This window comes from Carcharodon carcharias, chromosome 5, assembly GCF_017639515.1.
Source record: "Carcharodon carcharias isolate sCarCar2 chromosome 5, sCarCar2.pri, whole genome shotgun sequence".
Lineage (NCBI taxonomy): Eukaryota > Metazoa > Chordata > Chondrichthyes > Lamniformes > Lamnidae > Carcharodon > Carcharodon carcharias.
The window spans coordinates 3,523,217-3,545,165 of record NC_054471.1 but is presented as its reverse complement, the minus strand read 5'-3'; the positions used below and the strand labels follow the sequence as shown (position 1 = coordinate 3,545,165).

The 21,949-nt window shown below is 48.5% G+C and overlaps 1 protein-coding gene across 3 annotated transcripts in view; it reads left to right on the top strand.

Annotated features, from left to right (window-relative positions):
• Positions 1–21,949, top strand: part of LOC121278022 (cysteine-rich protein 2-like) — a 308,579-nt gene that overhangs the window by 67,127 nt on the left and 219,503 nt on the right. For all 3 annotated transcript variants that reach the window (XM_041188029.1, XM_041188030.1, XM_041188028.1), the window contains exon 4: positions 1,054–1,311. In XM_041188029.1, coding sequence (XP_041043963.1) covers positions 1,054–1,311 — 258 coding nt within the window. The remainder of the gene's footprint in view (positions 1–1,053; positions 1,312–21,949) is intronic.

Sequence of the window (21,949 nt, the reverse complement as noted above, 5' to 3'; positions counted from 1 at the left end):
CCTAAAATTTCTAATTAACCTGACTCCCAGTTACACACCCCTTTTAAGGCAACAGTCCAAGATACATTTTAGAGTTTAAATCAAGCGGGCTGCTTTGTCCTGGACGGTGTCGAGCTTCTTGAGTGTTGTGGGAGCTGTACTCATCCAGGCAAGTGGGGAGTATTCTATTACACTCCTGACTTGTGCCTTGTAGATGGTGGACAGGCTTTGGGGAGTCAGGAGGTGAGTTACTTGCCGCAGGATTCCCAGCTTCTGACCTGCTCTTGTAGCCACAGTATTTATATGGCTGGTCCAGTTCAGTTTCTAGTCAATGGTAAAACCCCAGGATGTTGATAATGGGGGATTCAGTGATGGTAATGCCATTGAACATCAAGAGGTGATGGTTGGATTTTGTCTTGTTGGAGATGGTAATTGCCTGACACTTGTGTGGCGGGAATGTTACTTGCCACTTGTCAGTCCAAGCCTGGATATTGTCCAGGTCTTGCTGCATTTGGACATGGACTGCTTCAGTATCTGAGGAGTCGCGACTGGTGCTGAAAATTGTGCAATCATCAGCGAACATCCCCACTTCTGACCTTATGATGGAAAGAAGGTCATTGATGAAGCAACTGAAGATGGTTGGGCCTACCCTGAGGAACTCCTGCAGTGATGTCCTGGAGTTGAGATGACTGACCTCTAACAACCACAACCATCTTCCTTTGTGCTAGGTATGACTCCAACCAGCAGAGAGTTTTCAGGGGGAGGTGATGGTGTAGTGACTGTGTTGCTGGACTAGTAATCTGGAGTCCTCGGTTAATGATCTAGGGACCTGGGTTTGAATCCTACCATGGCAGATGGTGGAATTTTCATTCAGTAAAAATCTGGAATTAAAAGTCTAACGCTGACCATGAAACCATGGTCGATTGTTGTAAAAACCCATCTGATTTGCTAATGTCCTTTATAGAAGGAAATCTGCTGTCCTTGCCTGGTCTGACCTACATGTGAGTTAAAAGTGGAATTTAACCAAAGAAAATTGCTTGGATTGTCTGCTCACTGTTCCCTTTACCTCCACAGGGGTAAATATCGGAGGTGGTGGCTCTTATGTTTATGATATAGATTCATTGGCAGCCCGACCAGTCAATGCTTCGATGCAGAGTCTCCTTGTTAGCTCTCCTGACCCTTCAAGATCTGCATCTCCACCAACAGTGCAGAGTTCCTTTGCCAAACCTCCTCTGACTCCCACACCAGCGAGCACAGTAATACCGAATCCTTTTGCCAAACCATCTCCACCAGTGAGAACTGAGAATCCTGCGCTAAAAGCACAACCTAGAGGTAAGATATCCTTGTATACTGAGTGAGGCTGCCGTGTAGAGCAGAGTCCCACCTTTATGGCATCAGACCTGTGGATGGGGCAGATCTTACAGGAAGACTAGGAGATAAACCTCTTGAATAGAGGCAATAGGGGAGGAATGTGTCCAGCATCACCCAACGCAACTCCATTCTATGTATTTAATTTACAGAATCACAGAATCACACGGTGCAGAAGAGACCCTTCGGCCCATCGAGTCTGCACTGACATGTGAGAAGCACCTGACCTACCTACCTCATCCCATTTACCAGCACTTGGCCCATAGCCTTGAATGTTCTGTTATGAAATTTACCTGAATCAATTTCAGGCCTTTGATCCCCTAACCAAATCCACGTCTTTTAATGTGTCATGTTTGAGTAACTTGACTGAGTTCTTTGAAGTAACAGACAGTTGATGAAGGCAATGTGGTTGATTTGTAAACGTACTTTCAGAAGGCATTTGATACAATACATATAACGGGCAGAAATCCCCCTCCTGTTGGGGGGGTTGTGCGGGGGTGGTTGGGAGTGAGCGCGAACCCGATTGGTGCCCCTGATCGGGTGCACGCTGCCATTTTACGTAGGCGGGCCAATTAAGGCCTGCCCCGCGTGATGCACACCTGGAAGCACTGAGCGCTCCCTGTGCCGGCGAGGGGGATTCCCTGAGTTGGGGCTTGTGCTTTTTCGTGCATGATTAGTTTAAGTTTTGAAAAATGGAATAAAGGTAAAAAAATTTTTAAGGACATGTCCCTCATGTGAAATTGTCACATGAGCTGGGACATGTCCATTAATTTTTTCAAAAAATTTTGTGATTAATAAACCTTTCATGAAACCTCATCCCACCCGTGGATGAGGTTTTGTGAAAAATGTGAAGGCCTCCTGGACTCTTTGCCTGCCCCCCTGCCAACCTGAAGGTTGGACAGGCAGCAATCTTAACAGATTAATTACTTTAATTACTTTGTTAATGGCCTTAATAGGCTTTTGACAGTTCTTTGATAAACTGACAATCTAAATGATGCGCGGTGATGTCAGGACACCTGCCCAGCGTCACTGCGCGTCATCTTACGTGTCGGCGAGAGGGCCCCACTCCCGCTGGCCGACAGGAAAATTCTTCCCAGTGACTTGCAAATTGAAGCTCATAGGACTAGAATGCCAGTGTGCGCGCTGATACAAAATTAGTTGAGATAGAAAGCAGAGTCTAGTAGTGAAGAGTTTTTCAGATTGGTGGGAAGTGTATACAGTGGTGTTCCCCCAGAGGTTTGTATTAGGACCACTTTTGATATATATTAATGACCTGGACTTCGGTCTACAGGGCATCATTTCAACATTTGCAATGACACAAAGCTTGTCTATGCAGTAAACAGTGAGGAGGATAGTAGCAGAATTCAGAAAAATGTGATTGAATTTTTTGAGGAGGTGACCAGGTGTGTAGATGAGGGTAGTGCAGTTGATGTAGTTTATATGGATTTCAGCTAGGCCTTTGACAAGGTCTCACATGGGAGACTTATAAAGAAGGCAAAGGCACATGGGATACAGGATAATTTGATGAGGTGGATTCAAAATTGGCTTAGTTGTAGGAAGCAGAGGGTGATGACAGAAGGATGTTTTAGTGACTGGAAGCCAGTGTCCATTGGTGTACCACAGGGATCTGTGCTGGATCCCCTATTATTTGTCATTTATATAAACGACATAGATGACTATGTGGGGGGTGGATTAGTAAATTTGCAGATGAAACAAAGATTGGCCGGGTGGTTAACGGTGAGGTTGAGTGTCTTGGGTTACAGGAAGATGTAGATGGGCTGGTCAAATGGGCAGATAAGTGGCAGATGGAATTTAACCCTGAAAAGTGTGAGGTGATACACTTTGGAAGGAGTAATTTGACAAGGAAGTATTCAGTGAACGACATGACACTAGGAAGTTCTGAGGAACAATGGGACCTTGGCGTGTGTGTCCATAGATCTCTGAAGGCGGAGAGGCATGTTAGTGGGGTGGTGAAAAAGGCATATGGGGGACACTTGCCTTTGTCAATCGAGGCATGGATTACAAAAGCAGGGAGGTAATGTTGGAGTTGTATAGAACCTTGGTGAGGCCACAGCTGGAGTAGTGTGTGCAGTTCTGGTCACCACATTATAGGAAGGAAGTGATTGCATTGGAGGGTGTGCAGAGGAGATTCGCCAGGATAAAAGCAAAATACTGCAGATGCTGGAAATCTGAAACAAAAATAAAAATAGCTGGAAAAACTCAGCAGGTCTGACAGCATCTGCAGAGAGGAATACAGTTAACGTTTTGAGTCCGTATGACTCACCAGAACTCAGTCATCAGAACTCACCAGGATGTTGCCTGGGATGAAACATTTAAGTTATGAAGAGAGGTTGGATAGACTTGGGTTGTTTTCGTTGGAGCAGAGAAGACTGAGGGCGACCTGATCGAGGTGTACAAGATTATGAGGGGCATGGACAGGGTGGATAGGGAGCAGATGTTCCCCTTAATTGAAGGGTCAGTCACGAGGGGACATAAGTTCAAGGTGAGGGGCAGGTGGTTTTGGGGGGATGTGAGGAAAAGCTTTTTTACCCAGAGGGTGGTGAGGGTCTGGAATGTGCTGCCTGGGAGGGAGGTGGAGGCGGGTTGCCTAACATCCTTTAAAAAGTACCTGGATGAGCACTTGGCACATCATAACTTTCAAGGCTATGGGCCAAGTGCTGGTAAATGGGATTAGGTAGCTCAGGTGTTTCTCACATATCGGTGCAGACTCGATGGGCCGAAGGGCCTCTTCTGCTCTCTCTGATTCTAAAGATGAAGTGGGCACCCATGTGATAGATAAAATTTAATGTGGAGGAAAGTGAAGTCGTTTATTTTTGTCGAAAGAACGAGGTGAAGCAATAGTCATTTGGTAGTTCAGAACTTGAGTATTGCTGAAAAAAGAGGCATGTTATCAAAACCTTTCGTCTTTCACTCATCAGGACAGCTTCTAAGAAATTACCAATAGTACAGGGGAACAACGATTTATATTGCATGAGAAGAGAGTGCTTATTGATTGGCAAGTAGACTTTAATTAGTAAAGGTGTTGCTTTGGAGAATGCAGCATGGTACAGTTAACTGCCCAGTTTTGTTCAAATTCAAACCGGGCAGGGCGACTCTGATTGGTCAAGGCGTTGCCCTGGGGAATGAACCAGGGAATGACTGTTCCCTGAGCTTTTGTTTCGATGAAAAAATATAAACTAAATGATCCAATTTTAAAGGGGGCGCAGCAACAGAGAGATCTGGGTGTTTACATACACAAGTCTTTGAGGTGGCAGGACAAGTTGATAAAGCTGTTAGAAAGTATACAGGATCCTGAACTTTATAAATAAGGCATAGAATATCACAGAATCACAGACCTATACAGTGTAGAAGGAGGCCATTAGGCCCATCGAGTCTGCACTGGCTCTCTGAAAGTGCATTCCACCTAATTCCATTCCCCTGCCTTATCCCCGTAACCTTGCACATTCTTTCTTTTCAGGTAGCAATCCAATTCCCTTTTGAATACCTCAATTGAACCTGCTTCCATCATCCTTTCGGAAAGTTTGTTCCAGACTACAATTGCCCTCTGGGTGAAAAGAAATATCCTCGCATCACATTTACCCTTTTGCCAACTATTTTGAATCTGTGCCCTCTAGTTCTTGATGTTCTCTTGAGTGGGAACAGCTTCTCACTATTTACCCTGTCCGTACCCCTCAGGATCTTGAATACCTCCATCAAGTTTCCTCTCATCTGCCTTTTCTCCAAGGAAAGCAGTCCCAACGTCTCCAACTTATACTCACAGCTACAGTTTTTTATCCCGGGAATCATTCTTCTGAATCTCCTCTGTACTCTCTCTAATGCCTTCACATCCTTCCTCAAGTATGAGCCCAGAAATGGACGCAGTACTCCAGATGAGGCCTAATTAGTGTCTTGTACAAGTTCAACATGACCTCCTTACTCTTGTACTCAATGCCCCTATTAATAAAGCCTAGCTACTATATGCTTTATTAACTGTTCTCTCAACATGCCCTGCCATCTTCAATGACCTATGTATGTAAACACCAAGGTCCCTTTGTTCCTGCACCTCCTTTAGAGGCCGCCCCTTTATTTCACACTGTCTCACCATATTTTACCGTCAAAATGAATCACCTCACGCTTCTCTACATTGAACTTCATCTGCGACTTGTCTGCCCAATCCACCAACATATCTATGTCCTTTTGAAGTTCAAGACTATCCCCATCAGAGTTGACAACATATCCAGTCTTCGTATCATCTGCAAATTTTGAAATCATGCCCTGCACGCCACAGTCTAGGTGTTATGACACAGCAGATGGTAAACGCTGAGCTGTTCAAATCCCAGAGGGAAACTTGAAACAACTGTCGTAACTAATTTTCAAGTTGTTTGTTTTGAGACGTGGGCTTTGAATTCAGCAATGATAAGACCACTGAGTCTTGAGGTTTTTTATAAAATTAAATGAAACATTTATTTCTAAAAGCAAAGATTGTAAGCACATACACATGTCTACAAATTACTGCTGTAATTAATTTCTAAATCCGCTAGTTAATCTGATTCCCAGTTACATCTTCATTAAGGCAACAGTAAAACACATAGACTTTAAAAGGCCCAGGCAAAGTAAACAATACCCTAAGCAGCCAAATTCAAAGTGAGTTCTCTTAACTTCAGTCTCTGGAGGCAGCAGTTTGTTACATACAGGCTGAAGGCGTTTCACACTAGTTAGATCTTAAAAATGCCCCCCTTACACATAGCCTTCGGTCCTTCCTATACATATTTTCCCCTTTAATGCAAATTCCCATTGGTTCACTATGTCTTTGGACGTTGTCTTTCTAATAATAAAAATCTCTCATAGCACTAAGTTTTACCAGTAATCTTTCGGAAAAATAAACACTGTTTCTAAGCTTCGCCTGGCTAGGTGACTCATTTCTCTCCTCCTTCTAGTTTATTTAAAAATGAAAATTGCCCCCTTTATATTTCACATTCTAAAACTTCCCCACGTTTATTTAATTAACATTTCAAATCTAACTTCTCTTATATCAAAGCACCCAGACTAGCTGCCTCTAATTCAATTAAGCCTTACACACACACATGTAGACACATGGACACAGACTTTATTTTACAATAAATTTCAATAACGTTATGGACATTATTATATCTTCCTGACACTAGGTCATTAATATATATCAGGAAGAGCAAGGGTCCCAACACTGACCTCTTGGGAACTCCACTACAAACCTTCCTCCAATCTGAAAAACAACCATTTATCACTACTCTCTGTTTCCTGTCACTCAGCCAATTTCTTATCCAAGTGCCTACTTTCCCTTTTATTCCATGAGCTAGCATTTTGCTCACAAGTCTGTTGTGTGGCACTGTATCGAATGCCTTTTGAAAATCTATATACACCACACCAACAGCGTTGCTTTTATCAACCTTCTCAAAGATGTCCTCAAAAAAGTTAGTTAAACACGATTTTCCCTTGATGAACCCATGCTGACTTTCCTTAATTATCCTGCACTTGTCTAAGTGATTATTGACTTTATTCCATGCTATAGTTTTCAGAAGTCTCCCCACCACTGAGGTCTGTATTTGCCAGCTTTATCCTTGCATCCCTTTTTGAACAAGGGTGTAACATTCACAATTCTCCAGTTGTCTGGCACCTACCCTGTGGCTAAGGAAGACTGGAAGATTATCACTAGTGCCTCTGAAATTTCCACTCTCACTTCCCTCAGTACCCTTGGATGCATCTCATCCGGTCCTAGATAGCCTTTCTCACACTTCCTTCCTCTCAATTGTAAGTTCTTCTAGTGTACCAGTTACTTCCTCTCTCACTTCAGCCTGGGTAGCATCTTCTTCCTTTGTAAAGACAGATACAAAGTGCTTGTTTAACACCTCTATTTCTCCAGCCTCTGCATGTAAGTCCCCTTTTTATCCCTAATCGGCCCTATCTTTCTTTTACCACCCTTTTATTATTTACATGTCTATAGAAGACCTTGGCTTTCCCTTTTGTGTTCGCTGCCAGCCTCTTTTCATGTTCTCTCCTTGCTTTTCTTATTAGTTTCTTCACTCCCGCTCTGGTCCTTCTATATTCAGCCTGATTCTCCATTGTATTTTCTACCTGACATATGTTGTACGCACACTTCTTCCTTTTCATCTTTACCTCTATCTCTCTTGTCATCCAGGGTGCTCTGGATTCATTTGTCTACCTTTCCTCTTCAGAGGAATATATCTTGACATTGCCTGCAATACTTTTTCTTTGAAGGTGGCCCATTGTTCAGCCACCGTCTTTTCTGCCAACATTTGATTCCAACTCACTCGACTCAGGTGCATTCTTGTTCCACTGAAGTTGGCTTTACCCCAATTACTTATCTCTGCTCTGGATTGTTCCCTGTCCTTTTCCATGATTAACCTAAACCTTATGATACAATAGTCACTGTTCCCTAGATGCTATCCCACTGATATTTGATCCACTTGGGCCAACTCATTTCCCAGAACCAGGTCCATAAGTACATGTCCTCTCATTGGACTGGAAACATACTGCTGCAGAAAATTATCTTGAACACATTCCAGGAACTCTCGCCCCTCTTGTCCCTTTGTACTATTCCTAAGTCTATATTTGGATTCATTGATGTTCTCCCCATTATGATTACTCTATAACTCTTGCACCTCTCCTTAACTTCTTTGCAAAGTTGTTTCTCCATATTCCTTCCATTGGTTGGTGGCCAATCAATGTTATTGCATCTTTTCCATTCCTTACCTTTAGCCAGAGATTCTGTCCTTGACCCCTCTGGAACATCCTCTCTGTCCAGTACTGTAATGCCATCTTTAATCAATATTGACACACCACCCCCCATTTTTTCTTCCTTTCCTGTGTCTCCTAAGCAATTTGTACTCAGGGACATATAACACCCAGTCTTGCCTTTCTTTGAGCCAGGTCTCTTTTATATCAATAATAGCATAATTCCAATTGCCAACCTGTGCCTGCATTTCTCGTGACTGGCTCTCCACTCACGCTATTTTCAATCTGCTGACTGCCTCTCTACTTACACTGTTTTCAATCTCCTGAATTCCTCTCCATTCGTGCTGTTTTCAATCTCTGGACTTTCCATTCGCGCTGTTTTCAATCTCTGGACTTTCCACTCACGCTGTTTTCAGTCCGCCAACTGCCTCACCACTCACGCTGTTTTCAGTCCGCCAACTGCCTTTCCACTCACGCTGTTTTCAATCTGCCAACTGCCTCTCCACTCACGCTGTTTCCAGTCCGCCAACTGCCTTTCCACTCACGCTGTTTTCAGTCTGCCAACTGCCTTTCCACTCACGCGGTTTTCAGTCTGCCAACTGCCTTTCCAATCACGCTGTTTCCAGTCCGCCAACTGCCTTTCCACTCACGCTGTTTTCAGTCTGCCAACTGCCTTTCCACTCACGCTGTTTTCAGTCCGCCAACTGCCTTTCCACTCACGCTGTTTCCAGTCCGCCAACTGCCTTTCCACTCACGCTGTTTTCAGTCTGCCAACTGCCTTTCCACTTAAGCTGTTTTCAGTCCGCCAACTGCCTTTCCACTCACGCTGTTTTCAGTCTGCCAACTGCCTTTCCACTCACGCTGTTTTCAGTCTGCCAACTGCCTTTCCACTCACGCTGCTTCCAGTCCGCCAACTGCCTTTCTACTCACGCTGTTTTCAGTCTGCCAACTGCCTTTCCACTCACGCTGTTTTCAGTCCGCCAACTGCCTTTCCACTCACGCTGTTTTCAGTCTGCCAACTGCCTTTCCACTCACGCTGTTTTCAGTCAGCCAACTGCCTTTCAATTTGCGTTGTTTTCAATCTCCCGACAGTCTCTCCTCTCGCGCTGTTTTCAATCTCCCGACTGTCTCTCCTCTCGCGCTGTTTTCAATCTCCCGACTGTCTCTCCTCTCGCGCTGTTTTCAATCTCCAGACTGTCTCTCCTCTCGCGCTGTTTTCAATCTCCCGACTGTCTCTCCTCTTGCGCTGTTTTCAATCTCCCGACTGTCTCTCCTCTTGCGCTGTTTTCAATCTCCTGACTGCCTCTCTACTCGCGCTGTTTTCAATCTCCCCACTGTCCCTCCTCTCGTGCTGTTTTCAATCTCCTGACTGTCTCTCCTCTCGCACTGTTTTCAATCGCCTGTCTCTCCTATCGCGCTGTTTTCAATCTCCCGACTGTCTCTCCTCTCGCGCTGTTTTCGATCTCCCGACTGCCTCTCCTCTCGCACTGTTTTCAATCTTCCGACTGCCTCTCCACTCGCGCTGTTTTCAATCTACCGACTGCCTCTCCTGTCACGCTGTTTTGAATCGCCTGACTGCCTCTCCTCTCGCACTGTTTTCAATCTCCTGTCTCTCCACTCGCGCTGTTTTCAATCTCCCGACAGTCTCTCCTCTCGCGCTGTTTTCAATCTCCCGACTGTCTCTCCTCTCGCGCTGTTTTCAATCTCCCGACTGTCTCTCCTCTTGCGCTGTTTTCAATCTCCCGACTGTCTCTCCTCTTGCGCTGTTTTCAATCTCCTGACTGCCTCTCTACTCGCGCTGTTTTCAATCTCCCCACTGTCCCTCCTCTCGTGCTGTTTTCAATCTCCTGACTGTCTCTCCTCTCGCACTGTTTTCAATCGCCTGTCTCTCCTATCGCGCTGTTTTCACTCTCCTGACTGTCTCTCCTCTCGCGCTGTTTTCAATCTCCCGACTGCCTCTCCTCTCGCACTGTTTTCAATCTTCCGACTGCCTCTCCACTCGCGCTGTTTTCAATCTACCGACTGCCTATCCTCTCACGCTGTTTTGAATCGCCCGACTGCCTCTCCTCTCGCACTGTTTTCAATCTCCTGTCTCTCCACTCGCGCTGTTTTCAATCTCCCGACTGTCTCTCCTCTCGTGCTGTTTTCAATCTCCTGACTGCCTCTCCACTCATGCTGTTTTCAATCTCCTGACTGTCTCTCCTCTCGCGCAGTTTACAATCTCCTGACTGCCTCTCCTCTCGCACTGTTTTCAATCTCCCGACTGTCCCTCCTCTCGCACTGTTTTCAATCTCCCGACTGTCTCTCCTCTCGTGCTGTTTTCAATCTCCTGACTGCCTCTCTACTCGCGCTGTTTTCAATCTCCCCACTGTCCCTCCTCTTGTGCTGTTTTCAATCTCCTGACTGTCTCTCCTCTTGCGCTGTTTTCAATCTCCCGACTCTCACCTCTTCCGCTGTTTTCACTCTCCCGATTGCCTCTCCAGTTGCGCTGTTTTCAATCTACAGATTGCCTCTCCTCTCGCATTGTTTTCAATCTCCCGACTGCCTCTCCTCTCGCACTGTTTTCAATCTCCTGTCTCTCCTCTCGCGCTGTTTTCAATCTCCCGACTGTCTCTCCTCGCGCAGTTTTCAATCTCCCGACTGTCTCTCCTCTCACGCTGTTTTCAATCTCCCGACTGTCTCTCCTCTCGTGCTGTTTTCAATCTCCCGACTGCCTCTCCTCTCGCGATGTTTTCAATCTCCCAATCACCTCTCCCCTCAAGATGTTTTCATACTCCCGACTGTCTTTCCTGTCATGCTGTTTTGAATCTCCCGACTGCCTATCCTCTAGCACTGTTTTCAATCTCCAGACTGTCTCTCCGCTCACGGTGTTTTCAATCTCCCGACTGTCTCTCCTCTCGCGCTGTTTTCAATCTCTCGACTGTCTCGCCTCTCGCGCTGTTTTCAATCTGCCGGCTGCCTCTCCTCTCGTGATGTTTTCAATCTCCAAATCACCTCTCCTCTCACGCTGTTTTCAATCTCCCAACTGTCTCTCCTATCGCACTGTTTTCAATCTCCCGACTGCCCCTCCGCTCGCGCTGTTTTCAATCTACTGACAGTCTCACCTCTTCCGCTGTTTTCACTATCCCGACTGCCTCTCCACTCGCACCGTTTTCAATCTCCCGATTGCCTCTCCACTCGCGCTGTTTTCAATCGACCGACTGCCTCTGCTCTCGCGTTGTTTTCAATCTCCCGACTGCCTCTCCTCTCGCACTGTTTTCAATCTCTTGTCTCTCCTCTCGCGCTGTTTTCAATCTCCCGACTGTCTCTCCTCTCGCGCTGTTTTCAATCTCCCGACTGTCTCTCCTCTCGCGCTGTTTTCAATCTCCCGACTGCCTCTCTACTTGCGCTGTTTTCAATCTCCCAACTGTCTCTCATCTCGCGTTGTTTTCAATCTCCCGACTGCCTCTCCTCTCACGATGTTTTCAATCACCCAATCACCTCTCCTCTCACGCTGTTTTCATACTCCCGACTACCTCTCCTCTCGTGCTGTTTTCAATCTCCCGACTGCCTCTCCTCTCGCACTGTTTTTAATCTCCTGTCTCTCCTCCCGCGTTGTTTTCAATCTCCGGACTGCCTCTCCGCTCACGGTGTTTTCAATCTCCCGACTGTCTCTCCTCTCGTGCTGTTTTCAATCTCTCGACTGTCTCGCCTCTCGCGCTGTTTTCAATCTCCCGACTGCCTCTCCTCTCGTGATGTTTTCAATCTCCAAATCACCTCTCCTCTCACGCTGTTTTCAATCTCCCGACTGTCTCTCCTCTCGCGCTGTTTTCAATCTCCGGACTGCCTCTCCGCTCACGCTGTTTTCAATCTCCCGACTGTCTCTCCTCTCGCGCTGTTTTCAATCTCCCGACCGCCTCTCCTCTCGCGATGTTTTCAATCTCCCAATCACCTCTCCTTCGCGCTGTTTTCAATCTCCCAATCACCTCTCCTCTCACGCTGTTTTCAATCACCCGACTGTCTCTCCTCTCGTGCTGTTTTCATACTCCCGTCTGTCTCTCCTCTCGCACTGTTTTCAATCTCCTGTCCTTCCTATCGTGCTGTTTTCAATCTCCCGACTGTCTCTCCTCTCGCACTGTTTTCAATCTCCTGACTGCCTCTCCTCTCGCGCTGTTTTCAATCTCCCGACTGCCTCTCCCCTCACGATGTTTTCATACTCCCGACTGTCTTTCCTGTCATGCTGTTTTGAATCTCCCAACTGCCTCTCCTCTCGCACTGTTTTCAATCTCCGGACTGTCTCTCCGCTCACGGTGTTTTCAATCTCCCGACTGTCTCTCCTCTCGCGCTGTTTTCAATCTCTCGACTGTCTCGCCTCTCGCGCTGTTTTCAATCTGCCGACTGCCTCTCCTCTCGTGATGTTTTCAATCTCCAAATCACCTCTCCTCTCACGCTGTTTTCAATCTCCCAACTGTCTCTCCTATCGCGCTGTTTTCAATCTCCCGACTGCCCCTCCGCTCGCGCTGTTTTCAATCTACTGACAGTCTCACCTCTTCCACTGTTTTCACTATCCCGACTGCCTCTCCACTCGCACCGTTTTCAATCTCCCGACTGCCTCTCCTCTCGCACTGTTTTTAATCTCCTGTCTCTCCTCCCGCGTTGTTTTCAATCTCCGGACTGCCTCTCCGCTCACGGTGTTTTCAATCTCCCGACTGTCTCTCCTCTCGTGCTGTTTTCAATCTCTCGACTGTCTCGCCTCTCGCGCTGTTTTCAATCTCCCGACTGCCTCTCCTCTCGTGATGTTTTCAATCTCCAAATCACCTCTCCTCTCACGCTGTTTTCAATCTCCCGACTGTCTCTCCTCTCGCGCTGTTTTCAATCTCCGGACTGCCTCTCCGCTCACGCTGTTTTCAATCTCCCGACTGTCTCTCCTCTCGCGCTGTTTTCAATCTCCCGACCGCCTCTCCTCTCGCGATGTTTTCAATCTCCCAATCACCTCTCCTTCGCGCTGTTTTCAATCTCCCAATCACCTCTCCTCTCACGCTGTTTTCAATCACCCGACTGTCTCTCCTCTCGTGCTGTTTTCATACTCCCGTCTGTCTCTCCTCTCGCACTGTTTTCAATCTCCTGTCCTTCCTATCGTGCTGTTTTCAATCTCCCGACTGTCTCTCCTCTCGCACTGTTTTCAATCTCCTGACTGCCTCTCCTCTCGCGCTGTTTTCAATCTCCCGACTGCCTCTCCCCTCACGATGTTTTCATACTCCCGACTGTCTTTCCTGTCATGCTGTTTTGAATCTCCCGACTGCCTCTCCTCTCGCACTGTTTTCAATCTCCGGACTGTCTCTCCGCTCACGGTGTTTTCAATCTCCCGACTGTCTCTCCTCTCGCGCTGTTTTCAATCTCTCGACTGTCTCGCCTCTCGCGCTGTTTTCAATCTGCCGACTGCCTCTCCTCTCGTGATGTTTTCAATCTCCAAATCACCTCTCCTCTCACGCTGTTTTCAATCTCCCAACTGTCTCTCCTATCGCGCTGTTTTCAATCTCCCGACTGCCCCTCCGCTCGCGCTGTTTTCAATCTACTGACAGTCTCACCTCTTCCACTGTTTTCACTATCCCGACTGCCTCTCCACTCGCACCGTTTTCAATCTCCCGATTGCCTCTCCACTCGCGCTGTTTTCAATCGACCGACTGCCTCTGCTCTCGCGCTGTTTTCAATCTCCCGACTGCCTCTCCTCTCGCGCTGTTTTCAATCTCTTGTCTCTCCTCTCGCGCTGTTTTCAATCTCCCGACTCTCTCTCCTCTCGCGCTGTTTTCAATCTCCCGACTGTCTCTCCTCTCGCGCTGTTTTCAATCTCCCGACTGCCTCTCTACTTGCGCTGTTTTCAATCTCCCAACTGTCTCTCATCTCGCGCTGTTTTCAATCTCCCGACTGCCTCTCCTCTCCCACTGTTTCCAATCTCCCTACTGCCGCTCCGCTCGCGCTGTTTTGAATCTCCCGACTGCCTCTCCGCTCGCGCTGTTTTCAATCTCCCGACTGTCTCTCCTCTCGCACTGTTTTCAATCTCCCGACTGTCTCTCCTCTCACACTGTTTCCAATCTCCTGACTGCCTCTCCTTTCGCGCTGTTTTCAATCTCCCTACTGCCTCTCTACTTGCGCTGTTTACAATCTCCCGACTGTCCCTCCTCTCGCGCTGTTTTGAATATCCTGACTGTCTCTCCTCTCGCGCTGTTTTCAATTTCCCGACCGTCTCTCCTGTCGCACCTTTTTCAATCTCCCGACTGTTTCTCCTCTCGCGCTGTTTTCAATCTCCCGACTGTCTCTCCGCTCGTGCTGTTTTCAATCTCCCTACTGCCTCTCCACTCACGGTGTTTTTAATCTCCCGACTGTCTCTCCTCTCGTGCTGTTTTCAATCTCCGGACTGTCTCTCCTCTCGCGCTGTTTTCAATCTACCGACTGTCTCTCCTCTCGCACTGTTTTCAATCTCCCGACTGCCTCTCCTCTCGCGCTGTTTTCAATCTCCCGATTGCGTCTCCAGTTGCGCTGTTTTCAATCTACCGACTGCCTCTCCTATCGCGCTGTTTTCAATCTCCCGACTGTCTCTCCTCTTGCGCTGTTTTCAATCTCCCGACTGCCTCTCCTCTCGCGCTGTTTTCAATCTCCCGACTGTCTCTCCTCTCGTACTGTTTTCATACTCCCTACTGTTTCTCCTCTCGCGCTGTTTTCAATCTCCCGACTGCCTCTCCTCTCGCACTGTTTTCAATCTCCTGTCTCTCCTATCGCGTTGTTTTCAATCTCCCGACTGTCTTTCCTTTCGTGCTGTTTTCAATCTCCGGACTGCCTCTCCGCTCCCGCTGTTTTCAATCTCCCGACTGTCTCTGCTCTCGCGCTGTTTTCAATCTCCCGACTGCCTCTCCTCTCGCAATGTTTTCAATCTCTCAATCACCTCTCCTCTCACGCTGTTTTCAATCTCCCGATTGCCTCTCCTCTACTGTTTTCATACTCCCGACTGTCTCTCCTCTCGTGCTGTTTTCAATCTCCTTACTGCCTCTCCTTTCGCCCTGTTTTCAATCTCCCGACTGTCTCTCCTCTCGCGCTGTTTTCAATCTCCCGACTGTCTCCACTCTCGCGCTGTTTTCAATCTCCCAACTGCCTCTCCTCTCGTGCTGTTTTCAATCTCCTGACTGCCTCTCTACTCGCGCTGTTTTCAATCTCCCGACTGCCTCTCCTCTCGTGCTGTTTTCAATCTCCTGACTGCCTCTCTACTCGCGCTGTTTTCAATCTCCCCACTGTCCCTCCTCTCGTGCTGTTTTCAATCTCCTGACTGTCTCACCTCTTCCGCTGTTTTCACTCTCCCGACTGCCTCTCCACTCGCACCCTTTTCAATCTCTCGATTGCCTCTCCACCCGCGCTGTTTTCAATCTCCCGACTGCCTCTGCTCTCGCGCTGTTTTCAATCTCCCGACTGCCTCTACTTGCGCTGTTTTCAATCTCCCGACTGTCTCTCCTCTCGCGCTGTTTTCAATCTCCCGACTGCCTCTCCTCTCGCGATGTTTTCAATCTCCCAATCACCTCTCCTCTCACACTGTTTTCATACTCCCGACTATCTCTCCTCTCGTGCTGTTTTCAGTCTCCTGACTGCCTCTCCTCTTGCACTGGTTTCAATCTCCTGTCTCTCCAATCGCGCTGTTTTCAATCTCCCGACTGCCTCTCCTCTCGCGATGTTTTCAATCTCTCAATCACCTCTCCTCTCGTTCTGTTTTCAATCTCCCGACTGTCTCTCCTCTCGCGCTGTTTTCGATCTCCCGACTGCCTCTCCTCTCGTGCTGGTTTCAATCTCTCGACTGCCTCTCTACTTGCGCTGTTTTCAATCTCCCTACTGCCTCTCCGCTAGCGCTGTTTTCAATCTCCCTACTGCCTCTCCTCTCGCACTGTTTTCAATCTCATGACTGTCTCTCCTCTCCCACTGTTTCCAATCTCCCTACTGCCTCTCCGCTCTCGCTGTTTTCAATCTCCCGACTGCCTCTCCGCTCGCGCTGTTTTCAATCTCCCGACTTTCTCTCCTCTCGCACTGTTTTCAATCTCCCGACTGTCTCTCCTCTCACACTGTTTCCAATCTCCTGACTGCCTCTCCTTTCGCGCTGTTTTCAATCTCCCGACTGTCTCTCCTCTCGCGCTGTTTTCAATCTCCCGACTGCCTCTCCTGTCGCACTGTTTTCAATCTCCTGTCTCTCCTATTGCACTGTTTTCAATCTCCTGTGTCTACTCTCGCGCTGTTTTCAATCTCACAATTGCCTCTCCACTCACGCTGTTTTCAATCTCCCCACTGTTCCTCCTCTCGTGCTGTTTTCAATCTCCTGACAGTCTCACCTCTTCCGCTGTTTTCACTATCCCGACTGCCTCTCCATTCGCACCGTTTTCAATCTCCCGATTGCCTCTCCACTCGCGCTGTTTTCAATCGACCGACTGCCTCTGCTCTCGCGCTGTTTTCAATCTCCCGACTGCCTCTCCTCTCGCGCTGTTTTCAATCTCTTGTCTCTCCTCTTGCGCTGTTTTCAATCTCTTGTCTCTCCTCTCGCGCTGTTTTCAATCTCCCGTCTGTCTCTCCTCTCGCGCTGTTTTCCATCTCCCGACTGCCTCTCCTCTCGCGATGTTTTCAATCTCCCAATCACCTCTCCTCTCACGCTGTTTTCATACTCCCGACTGCCTCTCCTCTCGCGATGTTTTCAATCTCTCAATCACCACTCCTCTCGCGCTGTTTTCAATCTCCGGACTACCTCTCCTCTCGTACTGTTTTCAATCTCCCGACTGTCTCTCCTCTCGCGCTGTTTTCAATCTCCCGATCACCTCTCCTCTCGTACTGTTTTCAATCTCCCGACTGTCTCTCCGCTCGCGCTGTTTTCAATCTCCCGACTGCCTCTCCTCTCGCGATGTTTTCAATCTCCCGATCACCTCTCCTCTCACGCTGTTTTCAATCTCCCGACTGTCTCTCCTCTCGCGCTGTTTTCATACTCCCGACTGTCTCTCCTCTCGCTCTGTTTTCAATCTCCCGACTGTCTTTCCTTTCGTGCTATTTTCAATCTCCGGACTGCCTCTCCGCTCGCGCTGTTTTCAATCTCCCGACTGCCTCTCCTCTCGCGATGTTTTCAATCTCCCGATCACCTCTCCTCTCACGCTGTTTTCATTCTCCCGACTGTCTCTCCTCTCGTACTGTTTTCATACTCCCGACTGTCTCTCCTCTCGCTCTGTTTTCAATCTCCCGACTGTCTCTCCTCTCGCACTGTTTTCAATCTCCTGACTGCCTCTCCTCTCGCGCTGTTTTCAATCTCCCGACTGCCTCTCCTCTCGCATTGTTTTCAATCTCCTGTCTTTCCTATCGCGCTTTTTTCAATCTCCCTAATGTCTCTCCTCTCGAGCTGTTTTCAATCTCCCGATTGTCTCTCCTCTCGTGCTGTTTTCAATCTCCCGACTGTCTCTCCTCTCGCGTTGTTTTCAATCTCCCGACTGTCTCTCCTCACGCACTGTTTTCAATCTCCCAATCACCTCTCCTCTCGCGCTGTTTTCAATCTCCTGACTGTCTCTCCTCTCGCGCTGTTTTCAATCTCACAATTGCCTCTCCACTCACGCTGTTTTCAATCTCCCCACTGTTCCTCCTCTCGTGCTGTTTTCAATCTCCAGACAGTCTCACCTCTTCCGCTGTTTTCACTATCCCGACTGCCTCTCCACTCGCACCGTTTTCAATCTCCCGATTGCCTCTCCACTCGCGCTGTTTTCAATCGACCGACTGCCTCTGCTCTCGCGCTGTTTTCAATCTCCCAACTGCCTCTCCTCTCGCACTGTTTTCAATCTCTTGTCTCTCCTCTCGCGCTGTTTTCAATCTCCCGACTGCCTCTCCTCTCGCGATGTTTTCAATCTCCCAATCACCTCTCCTCTCACGCTGTTTTCAATCTCCCGACTGTCTCTCCTCTCGCGCTGTTTTCAATCTCCCGACTGCCTCTCCTCTCACACTGTTTTCAATCTCCTGTCTCTCCTCTCGCGCTGTTTTCAATCTCCCGACTGTCTCTCCTCTCGCGCTGTTTACAATCTCCCGACTGCCTCTCCTCTCGCACTGTTTTCAATCTCGTCTCTCCTCTCGCGCTGTTTTCAATCTCCCGACTGCCTCTCCTCTCGCACTGTTTTCAATCTCTTGTCTCTCCTCTCGCGCTGTTTTCAATCTCCCGACTGCCTCTACTTGCGCTGTTTTCAATCTCCCGACTGTCTCTCCTCTCGCGCTGTTTTCAATCTCCCGACTGCCTCTCCTCTCGCGATGTTTTCAATCTCCCAATCACCTCTCCTCTCACGCTGTTTTCAATCTCCCGACTGTCTCTCCTCTCGTGCTGTTTTCATACTCCCGACTGTCTCTCCTCTCACACTGTTTTCAATCTCCTGTCTCTCCTATCGCGCTGTTTCCAATCTCCCGACTGTCTCTCCTCTCGTGCTGTTTTCATTCTCCCGTGTCTCTCCTCTCGCGCTGTTTTCAATCTCCCGACTGCCTCTCCTCTCGCACTGTTTTCAATCTCCCGACTGTCCCTCCTCTCGCGCTGTTTTCAATCTCCCGACTGTCTCTCCACTCGCACTGTTTGCAATCTCCCGACTGCCTCTCCTCTCGCGATGTTTTCAATCTCTCAATCACCTCCCCTCTCGCGCTGTTTTCAATCTCCCGACTGTCTCTCCTTTCGTGCTATTTTCAATCTCCGGACTGCCTCTCCGCTCACGTTGTTTTCAATCTCCCGACTGTTCTTCTCTCGCGCTGTTTTCAATTTCCCGACTGTTTCTCCTCTCGCGATGTTTTCAATCTCTCAATCACCTCTCCTCTCGCTCTGTTTTCAATCTCCCGACTGTCTCTCCTCTCGCGCTGTTTTCAATCTCCCGACTGCCTCTCCTCTCGCGATGTTTTCAATCTCCCAATCACCTCTCCTCTCACGATGTTTTCAATCTCCCGACTGTCTCTCCTCTCGTGCTGTTTTCAATCTCCCGACTGTCTCTCCACTCGCACTGTTTTCAATCTCCCGACTGCCTCTCCTCTCGCGATGTTTTCAATCTCTCAATCACCTCTCCACTCGCTCTGTTTTCAATCTCCCGACTGTCTCTCCTCTCGCGCTGTTTTCAATCTCCCAACTGTCTCTCCTTTCGCACTGTCTTCAATCTTCCGACTGCCTATCCTCTCGTGCTGTTTTCAATCTCCGGACTGTCTCTCCTCTCGCGCTGTTTTCAATTTCCCGACTGTCTCTGCTCTCGCGCTGTTTTCAATCTCCCGACTGTCTCTCCGCTCACGCTGTTTTCAATCTCCCGACTGCCTCTCCTCTCACACTGTTTGCAATCTCCTGTCTCTCCTATCGCGCTGTTTTCAATCTCCCGACTGTCTCTCCTCTCGCGCTGTTTTCAATCTCCCGACTGTCTCTCCGCTCACGGTGTTTTCAATCTCCCGACTGTCTCTCCTCTCGCGCTGTTTTCAATCTCCGGACTGCCTATCCGCTCACGCTGTTTTCAATCTCCCGACTCTCTCTCCTCTCGCGCTGTTTTCAATCTCCCGACTGCCTCTCCTCTCGCGATGTTTTCAATCTCCCAATCACCTCTCCTCTCACGCTGTTTTCAATCACCCGACTGTCTCTCCTCTCGTGCTGTTTTCATACTCCCGTCTGTCTCTCCTCTCGCGCTGTTTTCAATCTCCCGACTGCCTCTCCTCTCGCACTGTTTTCAATCTCCTGTCCTTCCTATCGTGCTGTTTTCAATCTCCCGACTGTCTCTCCTCTCGCACTGTTTTCATTCTCCCGACTGCCTCTCCTCTCGCGCTGTTTTCAATCTCCCGACTGCCTCTCTACTTGCGCTGTTTACAATCTCCCGACTGTCCCTCCTCTCGCGCTGTTTTCAATCTCCCGACTGTCTCTCCACTCGCACTGTTTTCAATCTCCCGACTGCCTCTCCTCTCGCGATGTTTTCAATCTCTCAATCACCTCTCCTCTCGCTCTGTTTTCAATCTCCCGACTGTCTCTCCTCTCGCGCTTTTTTCAATCTCCCAACTGTCTCTCCTTTCGCACTGTTTTCAATCTTCCGACTGCCTATCCTCTCGTGCTGTTTTCAATCTCCGGACTGTCTCTCCTCTCGCGCTGTTTTCAATCTCCCGACTGCCTCTCCTCTCGTGCTGTTTTCATACTCCCGATTGTCTCTCCTTTCGCGCTGTTTTTAATCTCCCGACTGCCTCTCCTCTCGCACTGTTTCCAATCTCCCAACTGTCTCTCCTCTTGCACTGTTTTCAATCTCCTGACTGCCTCTCTACTCTCGCTGTTCTCAATCTCCCCACTGTCCCTCCTCTCGTGCTGTTTTCATACTCCCGTCTGTCTCTCCTGTCGCGCTGTTTTCAATCTCCCGACTGCCTCTCCTCTCGCACTGTTTTCAATCTCCTGTCCTTCCTATCGTGCTGTTTTCAATCTCCCGACTGTCTCTCCTCTCGCGCTGTTTTCAATCTCCCAACTGTCTCTCCTTTCGCACTGTTTTGAATCTTCCGACTGCCTATCCTCTCGTGCTGTTTACAATCTCCGGACTGTCTCTCCTCTCGCGCTGTTTTCAATCTCCCGACTGCCTCTCCTCTCGTGCTGTTTTCATACTCCCGATTGTCTCTCCTTTCGCGCTGTTTTTAATCTCCCGACTGCCTCTCCTCTCGCACTGTTTCCAATCTCCCAACTGTCTCTCCTCTTGCACTGTTTTCAATCTCCTGACTGCCTCTCTACTCTCGCTGTTCTCAATCTCCCCACTGTCCCTCCTCTCGTGCCGTTTTCAATCTCCTGACTGTCTCTCCTCTCGCGCTGTTTTTAATCTCCCGACTGTCTCTCCTCTCGCGCTGTTTTCAATCTCCCGACTGCCTCTCCTCTCGCTCTGTTTTCAATCTCCCAAACACCTCTCCTCTCACGCTGTTTTCAATCTCCCGACTGTCTCTCCTCTGTACTGTTTTCATACTCCCGACTGGTTCTCCTCTCGCGCTGTTGTCAATCTCTTGACTGCCTCTCCTCTCGCACTGTTTTCAATCTCCTGTCTCTCCTATCCAGTTGTTTTCAATCTCCCGACAGTCTCTCCTTTCGTGCTATTTTCAATCTCCGGACTGCCTCTCCGCTCACGTTGTTTTCAATCACCCGACTGTTCTTCTCTCGCGCTGTTTTCAATTTCCCGACTGTTTCTCCTCTCGCGCTGTTTTTTTTCTCCCGACTACCTCTCTTCGCACGATTTTTTCAATCTCTCAATCACCTCTCCTCTCGCTCTGTTTTCAATCTCCCGACTGTCTCTCCTCTGGCGCTGTTTTCAATCTCCCGACTGCCTCTCCTCTCGCTCTGTTTTCAATGTCCCAAACACCTCTCCTCTCACGCTGTTTTCAATCTCCCGACTGTCTCTCCTGTGTACTGTTTTCATACTCCCAACTGTTTCTCCTCTCGTGCTGTTGTCAATCTCTTGACTGCCTCTCCTCTCGCGCTGTTTTCAATCTCCTGTCTCTCCTATTCTGTTGTTTTCAATCTCCCGACTGTCTCTCCTTTCGTGCTATTTTCAATCTCCGGACTGCCTCTCCGCTCACGTTGTTTTCAATCTCCCGACTGTTCTTCTCTCGCGCTGTTTTCAATTTCCCGACTGTTTCTCCTCTCGCGATGTTCTCAATCTCTCAATCACCTCTCCTCTCGCTCTGTTTTCAATCTCCCGACTGTTCTTCTCTCGCGCTGTTTTCAATTTCCCGACTGTCTCTCCTCTCGCGCTGTTTTCAATCTCCCGACTGTCTCTCCGCTCACGCTGTTTTCAATCTCCCGACTGCCTCTCCTCTCACACTGTTTGCAATCTCCTGTCTCTCCTATCGCGCTGTTTTCAATCTCCCGACTGTC